The following is a 23,798-nucleotide window of genomic DNA, read 5'->3' as shown; positions in this document are numbered from 1 at the left end:
GTCAAACATGAAAGTCACTAAGAACACTCTCCACCGCCAGTTATTGGCTTCTGAGGTGTTTGAAACTGGTGAACAGGTGCATTGTGGGTATATGCGCATGGCACGTTGCACATTCAGTAAGGTGTTGTCATCGTAGGTTTGTTCTAAAGTCATGTCATCACCTTCATCATCATCATTATCATCTGTAGTGACACTTGGGGGTCCCACCTCACTGACCGATCAACCTTCTTCTTTCCTTGCCAGATGTGGGCGGAGCTTCTGAGCTGGCCTTCCTGCTGGAGCCCACTGATGTCATCGCAGTGCGAGACCGGCCCCTTCTCCTGGACTGCCAGGTGGAAGGGGAGGGGCCTATCTCGGTCGCGTGGCGTAAGAACGGTGTGCCAGTTGCGACGGGACACAGGGTGATGGTGCTGGTCAACGGGACACTCCTGATCCAGAACTTCCAAAAACGGCGGGACGGGGATGAGACGGACGCCGGGGAGTACGACTGCGCTGCGCAGAACCGCTTCGGCCTGCTGGTCAGCCGCAAGGCCCGCGTACAGCTGGCCTGTGAGTACTGAGGAGCGGGGTGGGGGGTGGAGGGTGTAGGCGCAGAGAAATGGAGGGGTGAGGAGACAGGGAAGAGGAGAGTTGGAGGGACAGAGAGGTGGAGAGATGGAGGGGTAGGGGTGGTACAGGTGGAGAGATGGAGGGATAGGGAGGTGGAGGAATGGAGAGATAGATCATTGGAGTGATGAAGACATTGAGGTGGAAAGGTTGTGATTTAAGGTGGAGAGGTGATGGTTTGGCTGGGGTAGTAAAGTGTAAAGTGCTCTCCACTCTTTCCAAGCAGTGTACCTTAATCACATACCTAGAACCATAAACACACACACACACACACACACACACACTCACGCACACACGCACACACACACACACTCACCTTGATTACACATACTCTCCCTTTGACCCAATAAAAAAGGGGATTGTGGGTAATTCAGCAACGGTGCTCTCTCAGGACCAGGGGGTTTCCATGGCAATGCGGCCCCATCACCAATATTATGACAAGCGAGATCACACCCTTATTGATCAGAAGAGGGGAGGCCCGGTCATATGGGGTTGCCCACTCGCCCCTCAGACACATTCTCTGCTGCTCCGCCCACTCCACACCGAGATAAAAACACACTCACTTCTCATTTTCTAAGTGCAACAGGGAACAAAAAAACGGATTAAAAGTGCATGGAATGAGTTTGCTGCAGTTTGTGCTGTGAGAATCTCTAACCCCCCTCTCCCTTTCTTTCTCTTTCTCTCTATCTCTCTCTCTCCCTCTCTCTCTTTCTCTCTCTCTCTCCTTCTCTCTCTCTTCCCTCTCTCTCTCCTCTCTCCTCCTCCTCTCTCTGTCCCTCTCCCTCACTGTCCCTCTCCCTCTCCTCTCTCCTCTCTCTCTCTCTCCCTCCCTCTCCTCTCTTCCCCTCTCTCCTCCTCTTCTCCTCCCTCTCTCTCCCTCTCTCTCCCTCCCTCTCTCTCTCTCCCTCTCTCTCTCCCTCTCTCTCTCTCCTCCTCCTCTCTCTCTCCCTCTCTCTCCCCTCTCCCTCTCTCTCTCCCTCTCTCTCTCTCCTCCTCTCTCCTCTCTCCTCCCTCTCTCCTCTCTCTCCCTCTCTCTCCTCCCTCTCTCCTCCCTCTCTCTCCTCCTCCTCCCTCTCTCTCCCTCTCTCCCCTCTCTCTCTCTCTCTCTCTCTCTCTCTCTTTATCTGTCAGCTCTCCCTAAGTTTCACACACACCCTGACTCCATGTCGGTGGACGAGGGGGGTGTGGCTCGTTTCCAGTGCCAGCTGAACGGAATCCCAGAGGCCACCATCACCTGGGAGAGAGACAGAATTCCACTCAGCAGATACGACTCCAGGTAACACACACACACATGCACAAACGCATGCACACATGCATGCACATGCACTCATGCAGAGACACACATACCCAGATACACACACGCGTGCACATACGCATGCACACGCACTCATACACATACACACACACCCAGATACACACACGCATGCACATAAGCATACATCACACACAGTGGACGAAAGAATAAATAACCATCAGTAGAAAATAACAACACAAAATATTCACATTTTGAGATACAGCAATAAAAAATAAACAACACTGCTCTCTCTCTCCCCCCCTTCCTTTCCAGGTACACCCTGCTTCCTGCAGGTATTCTCCAGATCACCGGTGTTAAGCGCATCGATGCAGGGCTGTACCGCTGCATGGCCTCCAACATCGCCAACGTCCGCTACAGCCATGAAGCCCAGCTCAACGTCACTGGTGAGCCTCTGCCCACCTCCTGCCTATGCCCGCATTACCCAGAATGCACTGCAGAGATCTCTCACTGCAGAATAGCAGTGTGGAGAGCAGGCCACAGGCGATGAAATATACTGATATACTGTTCATGGCTGCTTCCTGTATTCAGACTTTCATTTTTGCCACCAGCTTTTTTATTCGGACGTGATTTTTACTGTGGAATGCACATCACAGTTCTGTTTTTTGTCCTCTGGTTGCCCCTCCACCAACTGTTCTTCCTTCCCACAGGTGGGGCCCCTAAGACCTTCAAGGAACCAGTCATCCTGTCGGGCCCCCAGAACCTGACCATCACGGTGCACCAGACTGCCATCTTGGAGTGCATCGCCACGGGCAACCCCCGGCCAATAGTGTCCTGGAGCAGGCTGGGTGAGGCCCCCGGTGCCCATTGCAATGCTCCCCCCCCCAGCATCCCCTATGCCATTGCCAGGCCTTGGATTTTAAAGCACAAGAGGGCCCATGACTCAGGGCTGAAGTGCTATTCCAGGATCAGGTTCCTCTGCTCACCTCATAACCGAGTCAATCATGACCTAAAAGGGCAAAACTGACCCTGGATCAGCACTTCTGCTGTGAGACGCTGTATGACTATGGACCCTGGTCCAGTTTGGTTACGTGGGAAAGGAAAAGACGCAGTCTTAGACCCCCTTCACGCCTGGCATTAACGTTTGTCTCGGGTGAAAACACAGGTGTGAATGTCCCAAAGATGCACTGAGGATTGTGGTCTGATCGCCCAAACCGCCTCCGCAGGTGGTCAGGGACAAACAGTGACCTCACTGAACACGAGTGTGGTTGCAAATGTATTGCAGAAATTACAAAGTAACATTTCGTCTACAACAAGTCAGTTACAGTATCTTTCAAGAGACTCGTGAGAGGAGAACGTAACGTGTGCGGTTGTTTGAGCAGGAAGTGAGATCAGATCGTGATTGGACCTCAATGTGGACAGTAGAGATGCATATTAATGCAAGGTGTCAAGCGGGTCTAAAGCTGACCTGAGGCCATTATTGCATCATTTCCTGTCTGGGGTAAATGACTTCCAATGAGGAAATAGATTTCTGTGGTCTACAGATAGGCTAATTAAATAGATGACATGGGCAAAGGCTTGTGTTTCAAGTTTGTTTTGAGCACACAGCTTTAGCAGAAGCACACCAGGCAAATCCATTCCAAAGCAGTGGGCTTGGTTATAGTTTTGAATGGTATGTTTAGTGGTTCTGTACTCATATTTATGTGTTCTCTTTTCTGTGTGTGTGTGTGTGTGTGTGTGTGTGTGTGTGCCTGCACACCTTCAGACGGGCGCTCCATTGGCGTGGAGGGCATCCAGGTCCTGGGCACGGGGAACCTGATGATTTCGGACGTGTCGCTGCAGCACTCAGGGGTATACGTCTGCGCCGCCAACCGGCCCGGGACCAGGATGAGGCGTACGGCGCTGGGCAGGCTGGTGGTGCAAGGTGAGCCCCTACCCCTAAATGCGCCCCTCACCCTGCAGTACAGGGGGCTCCCTGGTGCCCCTCCCTGGCTGTACCCTGCTGCAGCTACAGCTGACCGTCATTTTCTGTGTCCAGCATGGCCAAGTGGCAGGAAACAGACAAATTTCCTCAATTTTCAAACATCTAAACGGCAGACACATACAGTACTGGCACAAATTATGGAAATGCTGTGCTTAAAGAAAAAGTTTAATACTCTTAAAACTTCTATTTGTGCCCTTTCCGCTGTTGTCATTTCTCTGATCCATTTTCATTGTAGAAATGTATTCAAAACATTAACCAGACACATCTTGGCCATAAGTGGTAACACCATTATATAACCGACAGTAATTTGCCAAATAGAGAAATTTTTGCAAAATTTAGCATTAATTGTTGAAATCTGTTAATGAATGCAGTGTTTCCATAATTTGTGCTCATACAGTGCATAAGCTATATATACACACACTCTATATACATATGCACATATATGAGTGGTGTATGTATATCTATTTGGAGCCTTTTTCAACACTGGTCAATAAGCATTTGAGTATTCTGCCTAGTAGACCTGTTTTGGTTGTATGTACCAGAGGCACACTCTATTGTTGGTAATTGTAAGTAGGTGGTTTTATTAGTTACTGGTGATTCCACCGACAAGCCAGGCTTCACAAAAAACACACACACACACACACACACACACGCACGCCATGTTGTGTCCTGGACCCCTTCTCCATCAGTCCATGACAGATGCACATGGTCATTTGGAGAGGTGTGTGTGTGGGAGGGGGTTGAAATTGGGGGTGGAGATAATAAGCACCCGGGGAAGGGCGGAGATTTTGGGTCAGGGAGACCACATTAACCTGTATTGGATTTGGACGTGACTTTCAGAGGGGGGTAGGAGCGAGACTCCACCCCCTCCTGACCCCTGACCCCTCAGATCTGGAGCCCCCAGTGACTCATGTGGCTTGGTGGGAGACCCCCAACTCCAGCTGGAGGAAGATAATGGTCTCTGTCGTTCACTCGCACCCCTGACTCCATCCCTCCATCATCCCATGGTGGCTTTGTCTTATCTATCCCTCATGTTTCAGCACTTCTGCACAAATCTAATTAGCCTATTCCCTCATATTCTGGTGCCGCTCCACAAATCTGATTGGCTGGATCTAGCAGCAGTCATCAACCATTTGGGACAACTTGGGTTGATCAAAACGTGGACCACAGTGAGGGAAATTTAGTTTCACAGACCTTTTCCAATAGAAACACCAATATATATTTTTTAAAATCATAATATATATAACATTATATGGATGAATCTATGGATGGATTATTTAACTGCATTTATGCACATTTGTACATGCACATATATATATATATACATATATATGTACACACACACACACACACACACACAATGCGTGAACAGCCACACAAACACACACAAGTGTTCCATTATGCCGACTCATTCTATGAACAGAGAGACAGCACACACCCTAACAAAAAAACAAAACAAAAAAAAAAACCAAGAAAACCTTACATTTTGTGGTTGGGCATTCTTATTAACACTAAAACTCAATTTATTAACATTTAAAAAATGCTTATTAGCATTTCAGCACTTGGCCCTAAGACTTAGACAGTAGCAGAGTCTGGTGTAATCACAACTTGAACTCACGTCCAGCACGCTAAACCCCCAAGAGTCGACTCAGAGGCCGGCCCAACTGTACTGACACATCTGCAGGGTTACCATACGAGACAAATATATGTGTAAAAGTCACAGGGTGAAAACGTGCACCTTCCCAAATTAACTGAGGGGTCTGAAGTGATGTAAAGGGCCTGGGAATACTGCCCCCTGCAACCCTTAAAATAAGAGAAGACTTTTTGGGGATAAAATACGCAAAGAAATGCATCCCTTCATTTTGACATCTTTGTAGGCCTTACGTTTGTAAGATGTCTCATATCTGTTAGTCTTCCAGAATTTATATTTTGCGCACAGCCGTGCAACTTCCGTCCCAACCCCCCCACCATGTCAGGCATTTTGACCTGATCAATATTTTTCTCTATCAGTCTTTCTCAAGTGGATTGGCTCAGCCCCCCCCCCCCCCACCCCACCCCCTTGCCAAAAAAGACTATGGTTAAGGGTGGGGGTTGCTGGTGGTGGTGGCGATGTTAAATGTATTCATTAATTTATTGATTGATTTTCGAAACGGGGGAACAAAGACTCCTGAGCCCGGGACGCCCTCTAAAACATGCGAGCTCCCCCTCAAGGTCTCCACTGTCGCCCCTTCCCAAATCCCAAAAGAACGGCGCATTGGGGTCCCCTGCGAGCCGTCGGCACCATAAAGAGCCAGGAGTATCGATAACACATCAATCCAGCGCGGTGCTGTCAGTCAAGGCTGTTTGCCCATCTGATTCACCAGTGTCTGTCCCTTTGTCCCTGCGTTTTAGAGGGGAAAGAAATATCTCAGTAAATTTGATACTTGCTCAGCGAAAACAGCAAAGATACTTACAGACGAACAACAATGTTCCATGAAAATGAGCAAAATGAAAGAAATTCACAATCTCTTTATGGCTTCATTTTTATCAAAACCAAGCAAATTTTAAAAACTTTTTATAGTAAGACATGGCACAGTGCAGTCTTTTACCTGCCTCAGCTTTTGGGTATAGATTGCTCTCCTGCTTTTTTGATCATTTAGTGTCTTTCCCGAGCAGCACTCACTGGCCATCATATAGTTTTCGTATATAGTTTGGCTCATGGCTGCTGGACATTATCTCTGGAAGTCAGTGAGTGCAGGTGAGCACAGAACTGTGTACAGTTGTGAGTGAGTCCGTTTAATGGATCTTTTTCAAGTTCAAATGCGATCCCTGAACTTGAATTCTCTCGTCCGCTCACTTCCTCTTCAGCTTTCGGCGTGAGGTCAGCCCAGCTAGGTCGCCAGCATGTGTGTTTTTGGGAGCAGTTTGGAGATCTGCCCTTTCACACAACCCCAAAACAACCCCACCCCCACCACCAACCCCTTACGCAACCTTCCAATCCACCCCGTCTCCACCAGTGGCCTTGAACCCCTCTGCTCAGGGTTTTGGCGGGGGGGGCGGGGGTTGAATGGTGTCCTGCAGGCCAGCTTGCTCTGGGCAGATGCGGGGGGTGGGCGTGGCAGATGGACAATGGGAAGTCCATATGAGTGAGACAGAGAGAGAGAGAAGAGAGAAGAGAGGTGGACAAGGGGGAGGGTGGGGTAGGGTCATTGTCCCAGAGTAAAAGATCACCTCTCACCTTTGACCCCTGACCTATTCCCACTAGGCCCACCCCCCTGGAAAGCAGGCAGAGGTGTCATGGGGGGGAGGGAACTGTGATGCTGGGGGCCAGGAGCAGGGCGGGGTTGGGGTTTTTTGGGGGGTCGGGGTGAAGATGGATGACTCCTGATGGGATGGGGCGACAGCCCCTCCCTCAGCAGAGCCCTTTGGGAGAGCGGTTCTCGTCACAGCTGGTGGTCGGCAGAGGGGTACGGAGCGGTAAAGTTCAAGGGGGACAGGGCCACATGGGGGGGAGGGGGGGAGAAATACAAAGGGAGATGAAGCCATTGTGTTTCTCTCCTCTTTTTTTCTCAAGAGTGTTTTTTCCTGAAAGGGAATCTGACCATATTCACCCCGTATGCAAAACCCCCTTTTTATTCAAAAGATTGATTTTCATAATAAAAATGGTGAGGTGGCGGGGCGGGGGGGTGGATTGAGAATCTTTTTTTTTTTTTTTTTTAGGTGAAGGTCATAAATGTTACATCTGTCGGACGTGGGATACTTTCTCACAAAAAAGGGGAAGATATGAGAATATAATTTAGAAATGTGCATCAGAATATTTTCCAGAAGCAAACAACTTGCACAATTTCTGTACAAACAATTCTATGTACGAGTACAAGAAGGTATTAAGCAATTTTGTAGATATCTCATAATATACACTCATAACATATATTTTAACATATCGTAATTTCCCTGAATGTGTTTTTATGTATGTAGCGATAGAATTGTAATATGTAATTGTACAATAATAATACATATAAACAGAAAGCAGGAGATCGGTCGAAAATACATTCAGAGTGGGAAATAAATTCTAGTTAGGGTCAAGTTTACTCCCTTGCAGAAATAAAATCCAATTTCTCAAATTGGGTGGCTGCTCATATTTATAGATCAATGCACAGTGAATCTCACCATAGGGGGCTGAGGGCAGGGGACAGTGATTTCTAAATGTGTTGCAACACATTTGTGATTCTCTGCTTGGAACAGCCTTAATGAACCCTGGCCAGCATTCTTTCAAGGGTGCCCCAACATCACACGGGTGCACCTAACATCAGCTAAGCGTGTGTGTTCTCAGACTTTGATTTGACAGCTAAGACTGTGACTGTGGAACTATCTGTTTTACACGAAAGGGAGAGCGGGCAATGTGCCACATCTCAGTGTTCCGGATTGCTGTGACATCACAAACAAACAGAAGAACACTGTCAATCGAGAGCTGCAGACAGGCAGGCAGAAAACACAGCTTTTCCTGGTCTGGGTGGGAGAACAAAACAAAAAAAGAGAAAACATTCAAGATAGTTTTAATTTTCTTTTCATGTAAACTTCATTATTAGTCCCAATCCCCCCAAACCTCACAGCCTGATCATTGTACTCACTTTCTTCAAAATAAATGATTTTGCCTAAGCTCAAGTGTGAAGGGCACTTCAGGAGAGAAGGCCGCCTGTAATCAGGTGGATTAATTACACCCCCCCCCCCCCCACCCCAGAATTCACCCTGTGCTGGCCCCCTCCTCACACTCCCTTTCAGTCCTGCAATGGTCCCATCTATCTTTCCCCAACACACCATCTCCACCCGCTGCAGACCTGGGTAAACACTGGTGGCAGAAAGCCCCAGTACTTTGGTACAATTATATATGCAGTATTTTAACCCTTTGAAGACTAGGTTTTTTTTTTGGAATGTTTTTTTTTCTTCCAAAATTCTAAGTGTTATAGAACTCCGTTGTTTTCAATCACCATTAGTGATTGTGAAATCAGTTAAGAACATTCTAATCACATGTTTACAATCTTACATCTTAAAGGGTTAATGAAAATGTAGAGCTAATGATTATGTTCTACTGCAAGAGAAGTCCCTGTGTTTTGTGTCCCAGTTGGCAGTGGTGTCATGAAACGTCCCTTTTCCCCAAGTAATATTCCATTAAAAAAATTTTTTTAATTTTTTTATGCTTTATTTTTGTGTAGATTATATTTCTGGTATTTGTAGAGTAACATTTTGGCTCCAGTGTTATTTTTAAATAAGAAAAAACTTCTCTGATTACATAGCAAGTGTTCCCCATTGGAAAATGAACAACAACAAACAGCACTGGGCATTTCTGCCTGTTTGATCTGCTTGCTCATTTACAGGTGAAAATACTGGAAATCAAGTGTTTTTTCTTATTAAGTGGCTTATTTTGCCAAAGAGGAGAATTGTCAAGAGATATGCAGGTACTACAAATAATCTCATTAGGAAATATGTACACATAAATATTTGGGAAGATGCCTGAAAAAAAGCACTTTATCAAAGATCAAAAGCATGACCCAAGAAACAAGCAATAAGATAGCAACTACAACAACAACAACAAAATCCACTCTACAAAAAAGGACCCCTTTTCAGATTTTATGGGCCCAGAAAATCTATATTTTTTCTTTTAATAAAAGAAATTGGGGCTTACTGGGATGAAAGAAATGCGGGACGGGGATGGGGGGGGGGTCAAATTCCGTTCTGTGATTGATTAATATCCCCCCTATTGAAATAGGCCCCCTGCGACCCTTGACCCCCAAGTCGCCCCCCGCTCAACCGTCGCCACCTCCCCCTTATTCCAGGACCTTCTTCCCAGGGCCTGGCAGCAGCAGACTCTTTCATAGGAGTGGTGTTGGGACAAGGGGGTCAATAGATCAATGAGATGCGCGGGGGTGCAGGACACCAGGTCTCTCTCTGTATGCAAACCCATTGTTCCCCAAATTCAGGCGGCCATTGGACACGGCCGCCAGCCCACATCTGCGCTAGAAAACGATGGAGCAGAAGCAGTGTGTTTATTCTCCACTTATATTATTCATATTAACCCTTTGAAGAGTAGGGTTTTTTCAGTGTTTTTATTATTATTTTATTTTTACATTTTTTATTCTAAGTCAGTGTTCTAGAACTCTGCTGCTTTCCAATCACCAGCAGTGATTGTGACATCAGCAGTAGAATCTTCAGCTAAAAACATTCTAATGGCATATTTGTGACATTACTCCTTGAAGAGGTAATGCAGGCAACTCTAGGGTCTGGTTGTTGATCGTTGAGGGAGAGTGATTGGATTTATTCTGAGCCTGATAGTAGGCACTTTCCCAAGTATCTTTGTTATTTGTTCGTTTGTTTTGTAGTAGTAGTTACATATTTCTGTCTCTGCTCAGTTTGTGCAAAATGTGACAGTGTTTTAATGGGGTTGTGTTGCAAATCCATAAAATGTGTCCTCAAGTGTAATGAATTGTATGGCACACAGACATACACTCACATGTACACACACGCGCACACGCGCACACACACACACACAAACTGGCTCTGGAATTGAAACTGTAAATTATGCCCACCACATCACAGAGTACTGAATTATACTCACTTTAAATTTGCCGGTGCAAACTGTGAGCTGAACATTTCATAGCTTTCAGGTTCATCCTTCACTCCCAGACTGACCTCATGTGAACTCCTTTCTCTGTTGCCCTCTAGTGTACAGTTCAGTAATTGCACCATGCAAATGCAAAAAACAATGATAGAAGTCCTCTTGTCTACAGCCAGCATTTATTTTCTCTCACTCTCTCTCCCTCTCTCTGATCACCCCTCTGTCCATCCTTTTCTCCTCCTCTCTTTCCACTACCCCAATGTCCTGTCCCCAGCTCCGCCTGAGTTCCTTCAGTGGCCGCAGTCTGTCTCCAAGCCAGCAGGGGGCAGCGCTGTATTCACCTGCGTGGCTCAGGGGGTCCCCGAGCCTCACCTGATCTGGCTGAAGAACGGCAAGGTGCTGACCCCAGGAGACAATGTCAAACTCACCAACAACAACAGGTAGGCCATCCCAATCCCCATTTGGCGGGTTTTAGGGGGTCTGGCGTTTGTTTGGCCTGCGGTAACACTAACACAGAGAGGGGCTCAGACTCTAGAGGAGAACAGAGGGGAGGGAGGATATCAGTCCTTTAATGAAGCCCAATGAAATACCCTGAACTGATATTTGCTTTCATTTTTCAGCTCATAACCATATATAAACACTGTATATATATTTTTCTTTTGAACTAAAGATATTTCAGGCAGTACTGTTTATAACTAGCCTCCTGATTTTCATAACCAAATAAACAACACATTCATTTCAGTTTTTAAAAGATATTATATACATATATATATACATATATATCATATTATAATAAAATGATTTACTGCAAATGCAATTTTTCCAATAATACATTTTATATAGTAAATGCAAGCTCTGTAGACCATGGAAAGCAAGGTACCGGGAGAACTCCAAATAGAACCAGCAGATGGCGCAGCTGCTCTGTTGATATATATTGAAACGTGGCTTCTGCTCGTGCTGTAGGTGTCTTTGCGAAATACATAAAGGAGAATTTACCACGGCCTTGCTTTAGCGACTGCAACTAATAAAATGTTGCAATTGCAATAATATTATAATTGTTTTGTCGCTATTATATCTATCATATTTATATACCACTTAGTTATCACTTGGGATGAGACCTAGACAAAAGTCTACTTGAAAATTGAAGACAATGATTTGGCCACAAGATGTCAGTGTCGTCGTGATGAAGCACAACTTCTGTTGCGCGCTTCATTAAAAAAAAACGCAATCATCTGATGTGTCAAATTAAGAATGTGTGAATCTTGTCGATCAAATAATAATGCTGAAAAACTTCACATGTGAATTATGGGTTTAAATCCATTTAAACTTTAATGAATTTCCGCTTCTTCTCACCTCTATTTAATTAGACGTTCAGCGTCATCATACATTCTGATCTGATCACCGCTATGGTAATAGTTTTAGCTTACATGCCCATGAATGTAAATTTCGCCCCTGCAGCACCCTCGCGGTGACGCGCATCACCTCCGAGGATGAGGCCATCTACCAGTGCATCGCGGAGAACACCGCCGGCACCAACCAGGCCAGCGCACGCCTGGCCGTCTCCCTGGCCAAGGACCTGCCGGACGCGCCGCAGAACCTGAAGGCCGTGCCGCTGTCCTCCACTGCCCTGCAGCTGACCTGGGCGCAGCCGCCCGCAGAAATCACTGACGGCATCATTGGATACGTGCTTCACATCCGCAAGCTTGGCGGTAAAGATTCAGAGAACTTTGGACTAAACATTTCCATTATTATTGCTTGAAACCACTTGATATAGACTGTATTAATAGCAAGCGCTATTAATTTTTTACTATGTCTAGATTTCCCTCGCAATACAACGTTTGCAGAATGATTTAAACAGCAAAAAAATGACAGTGATGCGAAAGACCGTTATGAAACACTTCGACATTGCGGTTCTGGCACGAAAATGACAGCACGTGCCAGATGCTGATATCGTTTCTTTCTCTCTCTCCTGGGCGCAGAGCCAGACAGCAAGGAGCTGCAGGAAGCCGTCAGCAAGACGACGTTCCAGCACGATTTCACCGCCCTGGAGCCGGCCACCACATACTCCATCTACCTCAAGGCCTACTCCCCGCTCGGCGCCAGCCAGCAGTCCAACACTGTCATCACCACCACACTAGGGGGCGGTAAGTCATCGCACTCTAGCGCAATGGAGGGGGCGGTGCTGCGATTAACAGAGTTGACGATGACGTGGGCCTCTCGTCTCGTGTTGTAGATGTGTCAGGTTTGATTCCCGCTCACTTTTTGCTTCCCCCAGCTTAATTGCCCCAGTTAGCAAAACAGCCACGTAGGTGAATTTGAGTTACTTGACGCATAAAGACCCAAAATGCACCGCAGAAAAATACTGCTCATGTAATTGAGAGGCACACGTAGAAAAAGGTCCAGCTGTGCGTTACAGTCTGCAGCTTCAAAATTAAAAACTAAACCGAATAAACGAAGGACACAAATAAGAGAAAGGGTTGTGCCCCTCTCTCCATATTCCTAAGGGCTGTGAAACAGAGAAGTTCTTCATCAAGCTGTGTCATGACTGCCGCATGACTCTACGAGCTGGGGCCAGGCTGTGATTTCTCTCATCCCTCCTCCTCCCTCCATCCTGCCTCTCTTACTGACCCTCCTCCAACCCATCACACTTCATCCCCTTGTGTAAATATATTTATCTCCCTCTTTTTTCTTATTTTTCCATCCTTTTTTAAAATGTCCCTTACTTTCATGCATCTTTCATGCCACTCTTTCTCTCCCCCTTCTTCTCTAATTCCTTCTTTCTTCCCCTCTCTCACTCACCATATTCTTCTCTCTCCTTTTCTCTCCCCCTCCATCTCTCTCTCTGTCCCCATTGCACCTCTTTTTCTCCTCCCTCACCCTCCCCTTCCCACTTCCTTCGTTCTTTCTCTCCTTCCCTCTTTCCAACTCCACCTCCCCTCCCTCTCTCCCCTCACTGTCCCACCCATCTTTCTCTCCCATACTGTCTTCACCTCCATCTCTACCCTTTCTTTCCTCCCTCACTGTCCCGCCTCTCAAATTCAAATTCAAATTCAAATGAACTTTATTTGCATGACAAGTAAACTTGCGTTGCAAAAGCAATGGGACATACAAAATGACAAACAGACCCCTAACAATCAGAAGAAGGGAAAAAGAAGAAAAATATAAATACACACAAACACACACACATACATGCATTCTTGCGCGCACACTCAGATTAAAACATATTTAGTTTGTGATATAACAATTTATGAACCTATCAGTATTAATAATGAACACAGATGGTACAGTTCCAGTATTCAACCACACCCTCTCTTAATTTATGGCAGGCAGAGACATACTGAGCTGCCACCTCTATTGCGCTCTATCCTCTTCCCCCAGAAGAGTTTTTTTAATTTATTTGGTTCCAATTGGTATTTGATTAATCAATGCAGTGAATTTGGGAAAATATTAATTTCTGATTGGGAGGTACTTGGGGCAGGAAAGTAGAAAGGGGGCCTCTGTCTCCACCTCTGCCAGATTGCAATGAGCACACAGCCTGTTATATTTTGCCAGTCAGTTATTTTTGTGGCAGACCAAATTCGATGGCAAGGCTGTGATCACTGAGATCACTGAGTCTGTACATTGTTAGTCACTAGAGTTAAAAACCTTTGTTTTAGGTTTTTAACTCTAGTGAGATATTCTGACAGGGAGTCATCTTGGCGTAGAGCATGGTAAATTTCCAGTTTATTGTTTAATTTAGTTCCTTTATGCCTATTGTCAATGTACAGGTTTTTGTTGGTTTTGTCAAATATTCTCAAAATATTGTCAAAATGTAGTTGGTGTGGTATTTTCTTGTATATTTTGTAAAAATTGTTTTTTGATGGCCAATTGTCCCAGGGGGTCTCTGTCTGGCTAGAGCTGGTTGCTCTTCAGTGACTTGTGCTGGTAGCAATGTGGCTCAGCCTGATTCAGATGAACCCAGAATTTGAGTGCTCGTTTCTCAATTGTCAACAGGAGTGGGAAGCGACCTAATTTGCCCCTGCACACATTATTTGGGGCATTTCTGTGGAAATGTAATACATTTTTGCAAAACTCAAGGTGAAATTGTTTTATTTGATTTTCTTCCCATTGTTCATCCCCCTCTTTCTCTCCCTCTCTCTCCCTTTCTCTCCCCCCTCACTACCATACCTCTCTTTCTCTCCCTCTCTCTCTCATTCTTCCTTTCTCTCCCCCTCTCTGTCCCACCTCTCTTTTCCCCCTCTCTGTCTCTCTCCCTTTCTCTCCGCTCTCTGTCCCATCTCTCTTTCTCTCCCTTTTTCTCTCTCTCCCTTACTCTCGCCCCTCTCTGTCCCACCTCTCTCTCCGTCTCTCTCCCTTTCTCCCTTTCTCTCCCCCCTCTCTGCCCCACCTGTCTCTCTCCCTCTCCCCCCCCCCTCCCCCCCACAGTGCCCGCTGCCCCCAGTTTCTTCACCAAGGTACTGAACTCCACGGCGGTGCAGGTGTACTGGGAGCTCCCGGGGAAACCGGGGAAGGTGGAAGGGTTCAAGCTGTCCTTCCGGAAGGTTCCGCAGGCCGACTTCCAGGGACCCTACGTGCTGGCCAGCCACGTTAACACCCACACCATCGCTCGGCTCGGTCAGTGGCTCCACTCACCTGACCCCACCCTCACACACACCTTTTTTATGGAAATTCCATCAGGACAGTCATTCCCAACCCTGTTCCTGGAGATCTACCAACCCTAACAAAGCTCACCTCTTTCAACAGATAGAGACCTCATTGTGCGGCTAATCAGTCGAATCAGGTGGGCTGAATTAGGGTGTAAATTAAAACCTACAGGATGGCAGATCTCCATGAACAGGATTGGAGACCACAGGATCAAATCGAATTCTGAAGTGCATCTTGGGATGTGCAGTGCATTATGGGAATCTCTCACCCCCTCTTTTTCTGTCTTCCAGAACCCGGGGCCGTGTACGAGATCCAGCTTCTGGGCTACAATGGCAACGGGGACGGCAACTGCTCCAAAAGGCTGCTGTCATTGGCCGAGGACGGTACCAGCGCAAAGACCAGCAGCGGTGAGAGAAAGATCCGAAATGACACCAGCGAACCCTGGGCTTGTCAGGGATTATTTGTGATTACACTTATTAATTATCACACACACACACACGATGCACACTCACACACGTACACACGCACACAGAGGTGCACACACACATATATACACACACACACACACACACGATGCACACTCACACACGCACACAGAGGTGCACACACACACATATATACACACACACACACACACGATGCACACTCACACACGCACACACACACACATATATACACACACACACACACACACGATGCACACTCACACACGTACACACGCACACAGAGGTGCACACACACACACACATATATATACACATACACACACACAGACACATGCACACATAAAGACACAGACACACATATATATATATACTATATATACACATACACAGACACACACACGCACACAGACACATAGCATGTACTTTTGCTAGAGTGCGATTGTTCTGTGTGTGTGCGTGCGCACACAAGGTCAGACCATATCTTTGTATGCAGCTGTGTTTTAAGTGTGTAAGCCTGTCTGTGTCACAAAACATCAGCAAATGAATAAAGGCCCTGTGTGCTCAAAATGCCACAGTGCAGATCCGCCAACATTATGTGTGTGTGTGCATGCGTGTGAGTATGAGTGTGAGTGTGGGATTGACATACAGGTACGCTTTCACTCTGTGTGTGCGCACACGTCTGTATGTGGTGGGGGGAGGGTGTGGGATTGACATATAGGTGAGATATAAGCACACTATAACTGTGTGTGTGTGTATGTGGTGGGGGGAGGGTGTGGGATTGACATATAGGTGAAATATAAGCACACTATAACTGTGTGTGTGTGTATGTGTGTATGTGGTGGGGGGAGGGTGTGGGATTGACATATAGGTGAGATATAAGCACACTATAACTGTGTGCGTGTGTATGTGGTGGGGGGAGGGAGTGGGATTGACATATGGGTACACTTTAACCGTGTGTGTGTATATTGCAGATGGAGATTCCCCGTGTAACTGTCGGCAGGAAGGAGAGGGCTCCATGGCTGGCATCGTGGTGGGCATCCACATCGGCATGGCCTGCATCATCTTCTGTGTGCTCTTCCTCATGTTCGGATACCGCCGCAGGTAAGCGCCCGGGCCGCCGTCCGATCGCCGCGAGCGTGCGTCTCCCGCCAGGATAGCCGCTGGGTCCCGCGGCAAATCAGCTTTCTTTCGTCTTGTTATATTAGGCACTTATCAGACACTCTTATCCAGAGCAACTTCCACAACATTTTACATAGCATTTACATTTATACAGCTGGATATATGCTGACGTGATGCGGGTTAAGTGCCTTGCTCAAGGGTACAACAGCAGTGTCCCACCAGGGAATCAAACCTGTGACCTTTAGGTTACAAGACCAACTCCTTACTCATTATACTGCACTCCTGCCCATCGTGTTCTTTAATCATACCTGATGCGGCAGCAAACATGCAAACTTCAGAGACCTTCTGAAATGCTTATGGGGGAAAAACATTGCCGCTATTATCTAAGATAAGACAGCCAACCGGCAGCAAGGTTTTACAGCTTCCACGTGATCATGTGATGTTCTTTTGCCAATCACATGAAAGCTGTATGGCCTTGCTGAACACAATCAGCAAGTTTGGATGTTTCATGCCACATCAGGTATAATTAAAGAAAAAAAATGAAAAGAATGGTAATACACCACATTGCGGCGATGATCGTAATTGTGCTCAAAAAATATTTGATAGTTATTGTTCCAGTACATCACCCAGGCTATTGAATGTAATGTGATGGTTCTGTGAACACTCGGAGGGGTTTAATTTTCTGATCTACCCCCCCCCTTCCCCCCAGCTTTTTCTGCAGGAAGGGTACCCAGGACAGCTGGTCTGTGCCTCAGGGGGACGAAGCAAATCACCTGGATCAGAGAAACGGACTCTCCAAAGAGGGCGTGGCCCACCCACCGGAAGCCATCGAACTAGTGCCTCAGGTCAGGCCAACACCTCTTAACTGAAACCTCCATGAAGTTCTATGGGGATTTTTCAGTTCTCCTTTATGTTATATGGGCATTTTCAGTTCTCCAGTATGTTCTATGGGGATTTTTCAGTTCCCCATGAGGTTCTATGAGGATTTTTCAGTTCTCCATTATGTTCTATGGGCATTTTCAGTTCAGGAACTGAATGACAGTTTGTTTCCTTGACTGACTGAATTGAAATGGATCTGACCCTGGTGATTGGTTAGAAACTACTGCTTGTCTTTGGCTCAAAGCATCTCAGAATTAGCATTGAATTAGTATGAAGATCTGCTTTCAACTTGAACCCAGCTCAGATCAAACATTTGCGACACAACAAGCTGCAACTCGTGACTCAAAATCTGCAATTTACCACCTGCGATTAGAGTCAAATCTGCAACAGCAAGCGCCAGCATCAGATGTTCTGAGATGGGGTAGTTCACTCTGCAACATTCTGAAACATTTTGTTGCATCGCAAATCTTTGGTGTGAACTGGGCTTTAGGCCCACCATCAACTGAGTTGATGGGATTGGTTACAAAATGAATGAGGTTCTGAAAAAGTGGCGGGGTTTCATCACCATGAGCTAAACTGTTTTGAGCAAGATTATGGCAGGGAGGGAGGAGTCTGATATATGAGGGTAAGCTGACTGTGTTCTCTGCCCAATCCCCTCCCCCCCTCCACAGCGGGACTCTGCAAACTCTCAGGGAGCAGGGGGGCAGTGCCCACCCCGCCCACCCCAGCAGTGCCAGGTGCTCATCGAGCAGCACCCCTCCAGCCTCCCTTGCACAGGCACCGGCTAACAGCCACAAAACTGCACCCCCAAACCCACCAAAACATCCCCTTCCCCCCCACTCCGCTCCATAACCCCCCAATAACGGCTCACCACCTCATGGTCTCGCGCCCGGCCTGCCCACCCTAAACCCCGCCATGAACCCCCTGGTGGGGGGGTGGGGGGGGTCCAGCAAAATCCCCCTCCCCTCCAACCTTAAAGCCAAAGCCCCACGCCCCTCAAAAAGCTAGGGGGTACAACCATAGGCATGGCCCCCCTGTTGTCTCAGAAGCTGCTATAGAAGAGGCCCGCAGACTGTCTCAAATGATCGAAATACCTCAGAAGCACATTGGTTCCAAACCCGAGTGGTTTCAGAGCGCTTTTAAGGACCATGCTTCGATTCAACTAAACGCGAGCCAGCCCCTGCCAAAGTGCCCGAAATTTCTACCCCTTTACTGTGAGGAAGGACAATAAGCTTCTTCCTGTTAGCCTTCCTCTTCCTCCTAGTCCTCTCCCTCTTCCTCCTTTAAACCAAAGCTGAACGCCTTTTACGATACGTTCGTGACGGGGAAGCGTCCGCGAACAGCCAAAAAAAACGATAGCCTTAGGAGACACCGCGGTACATCGGGGCTTCTCACTACGCCTCGCCGGAAACCCCTCCTGTTCTGATGGGTGAGGTGTTGCTGGCTACACTGCGCCCCACCTCTGTTTCCCGAAACACAAGCGACGAAGCGGCCAGTCATACGAGCGCCAAGTGTTGTGCTGAACCCAGTCTCTGTACCTCCGTTACCAAGGGAACAGCCGCTGTAACCAAAATTTTCTCCTTTTAGCGAAAGCTTCCCTTGGTAACGTGATGAGGCGCTCTCAATGCACTATAAATGTTTTAGCCCATGCCAAATCAACAGCTGTACCGAGGGCCTAGGAGAATTTATATAACATAACTTTAAAGAACAGACACCATGTCAGATTATAAAGCTAAACCAAAATGAAGCTAGTTACAGAACTGGTCAAAAGAGGCACTCTTTGACCTCATTTTCCCTCGGAAAGTCTTAGCCTTACCCACAATGCAACGCTTGGAGCCGTGGACGACTGCTAGCAGTCGCGTCTTTAGCCTTGCGGAGAAGCCGAACCGCGTTGTCTCGATTGTTTATTTTTCACCACACTAGCCTCGAGGCAGGCCGGCGCGAAGGAACCATAGGTGAGCCCCCCCCCCTAAAAAAAAGAACACGAACCCACCCCCCATCCCACACCACCGCCAAACGCTGTATACCTCCAAAGATAGCTACCTCAGCCTGACGAGAATGTCCGAGCCATAAACATGAACCGGTTTGCCTGCGACTCTGCTGGTTAAACAAGCCTACCTCAACCAAAATCCCTCGTCCTTTTACCTGTCTTTTTAAACCCCCCCCCCCACTTGGATGACCACCATCTACTGCAAGGCCCCAGCCACTGAACATCACATGACCCAAACTTGCCTTAGCAACCCCCACCACCCCCCCACACCCTGGTCCTGACCTGTGATGAGCACAAGCTTCGCCCCCGCTGGGGGAGCACCAAAAAGATGTCCTCATGTTCCGAGGCTGCCTAGAGGGTTGAAAATCCTTTCTTTCTTCCTTCCCCTGGAACCTTACCCCTCCTGCATGGGATGTCTCGCCTCTCAGCTCCTCCCTCACCCTACCACCATGGGGCTACGTCCCACACTGTTGCCATCACCAACCACACCATGCCCCTGCGGAAGCCTGTCGGGTTGGCAGGTTAGTCCTAGTGGAAAACCCACTAACGCCACATTCCATTGGGTGCTGAAGAAAATCCTGTGGTATGGTAGGGCCTCCAACAGCCCCCCAACCCACCAAACCCATGTGAAGAGACAGAAGTTGAATGTTGACGTGGACCAAGTGCACTGTGGAGCTCTCTACTGTCCCGCCAAAACTCATCTCTTCGCTTCGACTCCTTGGAGAGATTCACTACAAAAAAAGGGCGCTTTGTGGAAAGTGTGGACCTAACAGACCTGCCAGGAGGTCCCCTGGGAAGGTAAACTCAGGTTTGAGTCACCAGGGTAACCCGGGCATGTTCTGGCCCTTTCACGAAGGATGTCCAAACAAACAAACAAACAAACAAACAAAAAAAACCAAATAAGTTGTTTCCGTTTCGTCCGTTCTACCGAGAAGACCACAAACGGACACTCCTCCTGCTGTCCTGAACTTGGGTGCCATTTTGCCAGTGCAAGCAAAGCCAAAACAAATGTGTGATCGTTGTTGGGGCCAGTGCAGACTGATTGGTGAGCTCTCCAGGTGCCTGTTCCGTTGCCGTGAGAACCCTAGGTCGCTGTGGGTAGGTGGTGACCCGCGTGTCAGGGTTTTCTCACCATCGGCACTGTGATTACCAGGAAGTGCTTCCACTTCCACTTCCTACTTTGACCTCTTTCTCCTCAACCTATCCTTGAAAACGTTACATGAAAACCAAGCTGAATGGTGTCCAAAGATGTAAAATTTAAATGGTTTTCATTCTTTTTTTTCATTAAGAAAATTTTTTTCTTATGTTATATTTTTTGGGGGGATTTCACACAGCTCCTGTTTTAAGAAGGGTAGGCACTGTGATAAATTAAAAAAAAAAAAAACCAAGAAGAGATGAGCTTACCATGAACCAAAGCCAAAAACTCATACCTGTTTCTTACCATTAATAATGAAGCATGGATAGGCCTTCTCAAATAGAAGAGACAGTTTCTCTCAGAAGAGTCTGTTTCTTCCTTCTTAAGACGTGGAGCTGTGTCTTTTCTTATTTTTTCAAAGTATAACGTATAGCTTTTAAAGAATAACAAATGAAAATGGGATATATTTTCAAGGAGATTTTCTATGTTGATATGAAAGAAAAAAGATAGCTTTCTCTTTATAACTATAGAGTTGAAATTGCCAAATAATAACTTGTCTTGTGGAAAAAAAATATGAAAATTGTGACCAAATATTTCTTGCATTTCTTTAACATTCATAGTCTTTACCTTTTGTGCAACACTTACTCATAACCAAATCACGCAGAACAGTGGTGCACACAGATATGAATATCTGCGTGTGCCGATGCGTGTTTTGCCGGCAGTTTTGCTTAATCCTGAGTACAGTAGGGCATGAAAAACAACCCTCCTACGCTGCAAAAAAACTAAAAATAAGTCAGTCTTAACAAGCATTTTAGTCTTATATTATTAGACTTAAAATCTTATTTCTATGACTTTTTTTTTGCTAAATAAGCCAAGAAAAAAGATTGTCTGTGAGGTGAGAGTTGTACACATCTGACGTTTGGCCAATGCGGTTAAACAATTTCACTTATGAAACAAAAAGTTACTTAAACTATCATTTAGAATTTGAGAGAAAAAATAAGATTTTGAGTCTCATTACAAGGCTAAAACACTTGAGACAGGCTTTTTTTGTAGTGTAAAATAAAATAATGCTGCCTTTAAAAAAAACACCGCAACTTCAAAAAAATTAACCAAAAATAGCACAGTGCCGAAAACCTGGGAGTCGCTGGTGTTCAGCTGTGAGTAAAGTATACCATGGCCATGACCGCGTGCTCCAAATCCTGTTCTACTGACTACTTCAATAAACTAATAATTATTATTATTTTGCTGTTAAAGGCCATTCGGGGCTTTGCCGAGATTTTAATCTCGGTACCAAAGAGGGGGGCGCAAAAGATGTTTTTGCGCCTCGAAAAGAACAAAGTCACTGAACGGGTCTCCTCCTCCACCTCTACTGTCCTCAGGGTTGAACATGAAACCATAATGAGTGTTAAAGGTTTACCCAAGATGCTGCAGTTCAACAGTCCGTTACTCCTGTCTTTGTGTTTTTTTTTTCTTTTTCATGCGAAAGTGTGAAATGAACGTGATACCAAAAGAAAAATAAAAACAGTGTGTAATATGTGTAAATGGGACATGTTCCCCTCCCCCCTGCCCTTAGTGTGAGTTGAATAGCGGTGAACCTAGATTTCTCATTTTAAAAAGAAGCAAAAATTGTTTGGCTGTTCTTTTTTTCTAGAACTTACTTTTACCGTTATTCTTGTGTTATACCACCCCCTTACCCGCCATCCTCTTTTTTTGGTCCTTCGGGGAAACGTCGCCAAAACTGAGACGTTTGAAAGTGTTCATTTTCTTTAAATGTTGATATTATTATTATTATTATAATTATTAATAATTATTATTTTTCCTTGCCCCTTCCCCTTTTTGATTGCCCTCAGCTGTTTTTTTTTTTTACTTTGTGTTTTATTACTTGTCTGTAGCCATTTAAGGATGACGTGAAACATGTTTGTTAGGAATTTAAAACTGTGGTAAACGGTGGGCTTCTGGGTAAAAGACCACAGACGCAAAAACATACATTACAGCCCTGTTTAAAGATCCTTCAAGGGGACTGGGAGATGGTGCTTCAAAAGCCAAATTATCTGCTACGATTCAGCTGTTACAAAATTGTCCCCTGTTCCATATCCCAGTGGGCCCACCGTTGAAAAGAAAAAAATGTTTTAAAAAAATTTGTAGAGCTCTAGAGACCGAATGCTAGTACCAATGAGAAAAAACCAATGCTTTAATTAATGAATGCTTGTTCCCATTTCTGAAAACAGCACAGTACTTCCTGTCCCCATCATGTGGGACAGGAAATATACTCTAAAGCTTTAAACTGTTTTGAGAGGGGAGCTGAGTCTTTCCTTAGGTCTCCTACTGAGAGAGAAAGAGAGGCTGGCATGATGTGTTTTGAGAGGAGAACAGATGTGCCCAGAGACCAGTCTATTGTTTAAAAAAAAGAAGAAAAAAAACGAATCTTGACCGGAGAAGTCTGAGGTTTTACATGGTGTTTCAATATTCTGGCCGCAGAGAACCAAAAGCAATACACACACATTACATATGGAGACAGAGAGAACCAAAAGCAATACACACACATTACATCTGGAGACAGAGAGAACCAAAAGCAATACACACACATTACATCTGGAGACAGAGAGCAAAGCAATACACATCATCTGAGACAGAAGACAAGCAATACACACACATTACATATGGAGACAGAGAGAACCAAAAGCAATACACACACATTACATCTGGAGACAGAGAGAACCAAAAGCAATACACACACATTACATCTGGAGACAGAGAGAACCAAAAGCAATACACACACATTACATCTGGAGACAGAGAGAACCAAAAGCAATACACACACTTTACGTCTGGAGACAGAGAGAACCAAAAGCAATACACACACATTACATCTGGAGACAGAGAGAACCAAAAGCAATACACACACTTTACGTCTGGAGACAGAGAGAACCAAAAGCAATACACACACTTTACGTCTGGAGACAGAGAGAACCAAAAGCAATACACACACATTACATCTGGAGACAGAGAGAACCAAAAGCAATACACACACATTACATCTGGAGACAGAGAGAACCAAAAGCAATACACACACTTTACATCTGGAGACAGAGAGAACCAAAAGCAATACACACACTTTACTGTCGGGATACACAGAGAACCAAAAGCAATACAC

The 23,798-nt window shown here is 46.0% G+C and overlaps 1 protein-coding gene across 1 annotated transcript; it reads left to right on the top strand.

Annotated features, from left to right (window-relative positions):
- Window positions 1-230: 230 nt before the first annotated feature.
- LOC135261823 (immunoglobulin superfamily DCC subclass member 3-like) lies at window positions 231-23,224 on the top strand (the record flags this gene model as incomplete). The annotated part of the gene is made up of 13 exons (XM_064348459.1): window positions 231-549; window positions 1,738-1,882; window positions 2,174-2,304; window positions 2,569-2,706; window positions 3,624-3,782; window positions 10,706-10,871; window positions 11,890-12,140; window positions 12,411-12,575; window positions 14,857-15,045; window positions 15,366-15,482; window positions 16,493-16,622; window positions 17,350-17,485; window positions 18,227-23,224. Coding segments are annotated over 13 exons (2,127 nt in total), but the record flags the coding sequence as incomplete, so codon positions are not given.
- Between the last annotated feature and the right edge of the window lie 574 nt (window positions 23,225-23,798).

The sequence above is a fragment of the Anguilla rostrata genome, chromosome 8 (assembly GCF_018555375.3).
Source record: "Anguilla rostrata isolate EN2019 chromosome 8, ASM1855537v3, whole genome shotgun sequence".
NCBI classification, from domain to species: domain Eukaryota; kingdom Metazoa; phylum Chordata; class Actinopteri; order Anguilliformes; family Anguillidae; genus Anguilla; species Anguilla rostrata.
The sequence above is the reverse complement of the archived record's forward strand: the minus strand, read 5'-3'. Positions and strand labels throughout refer to the sequence as shown.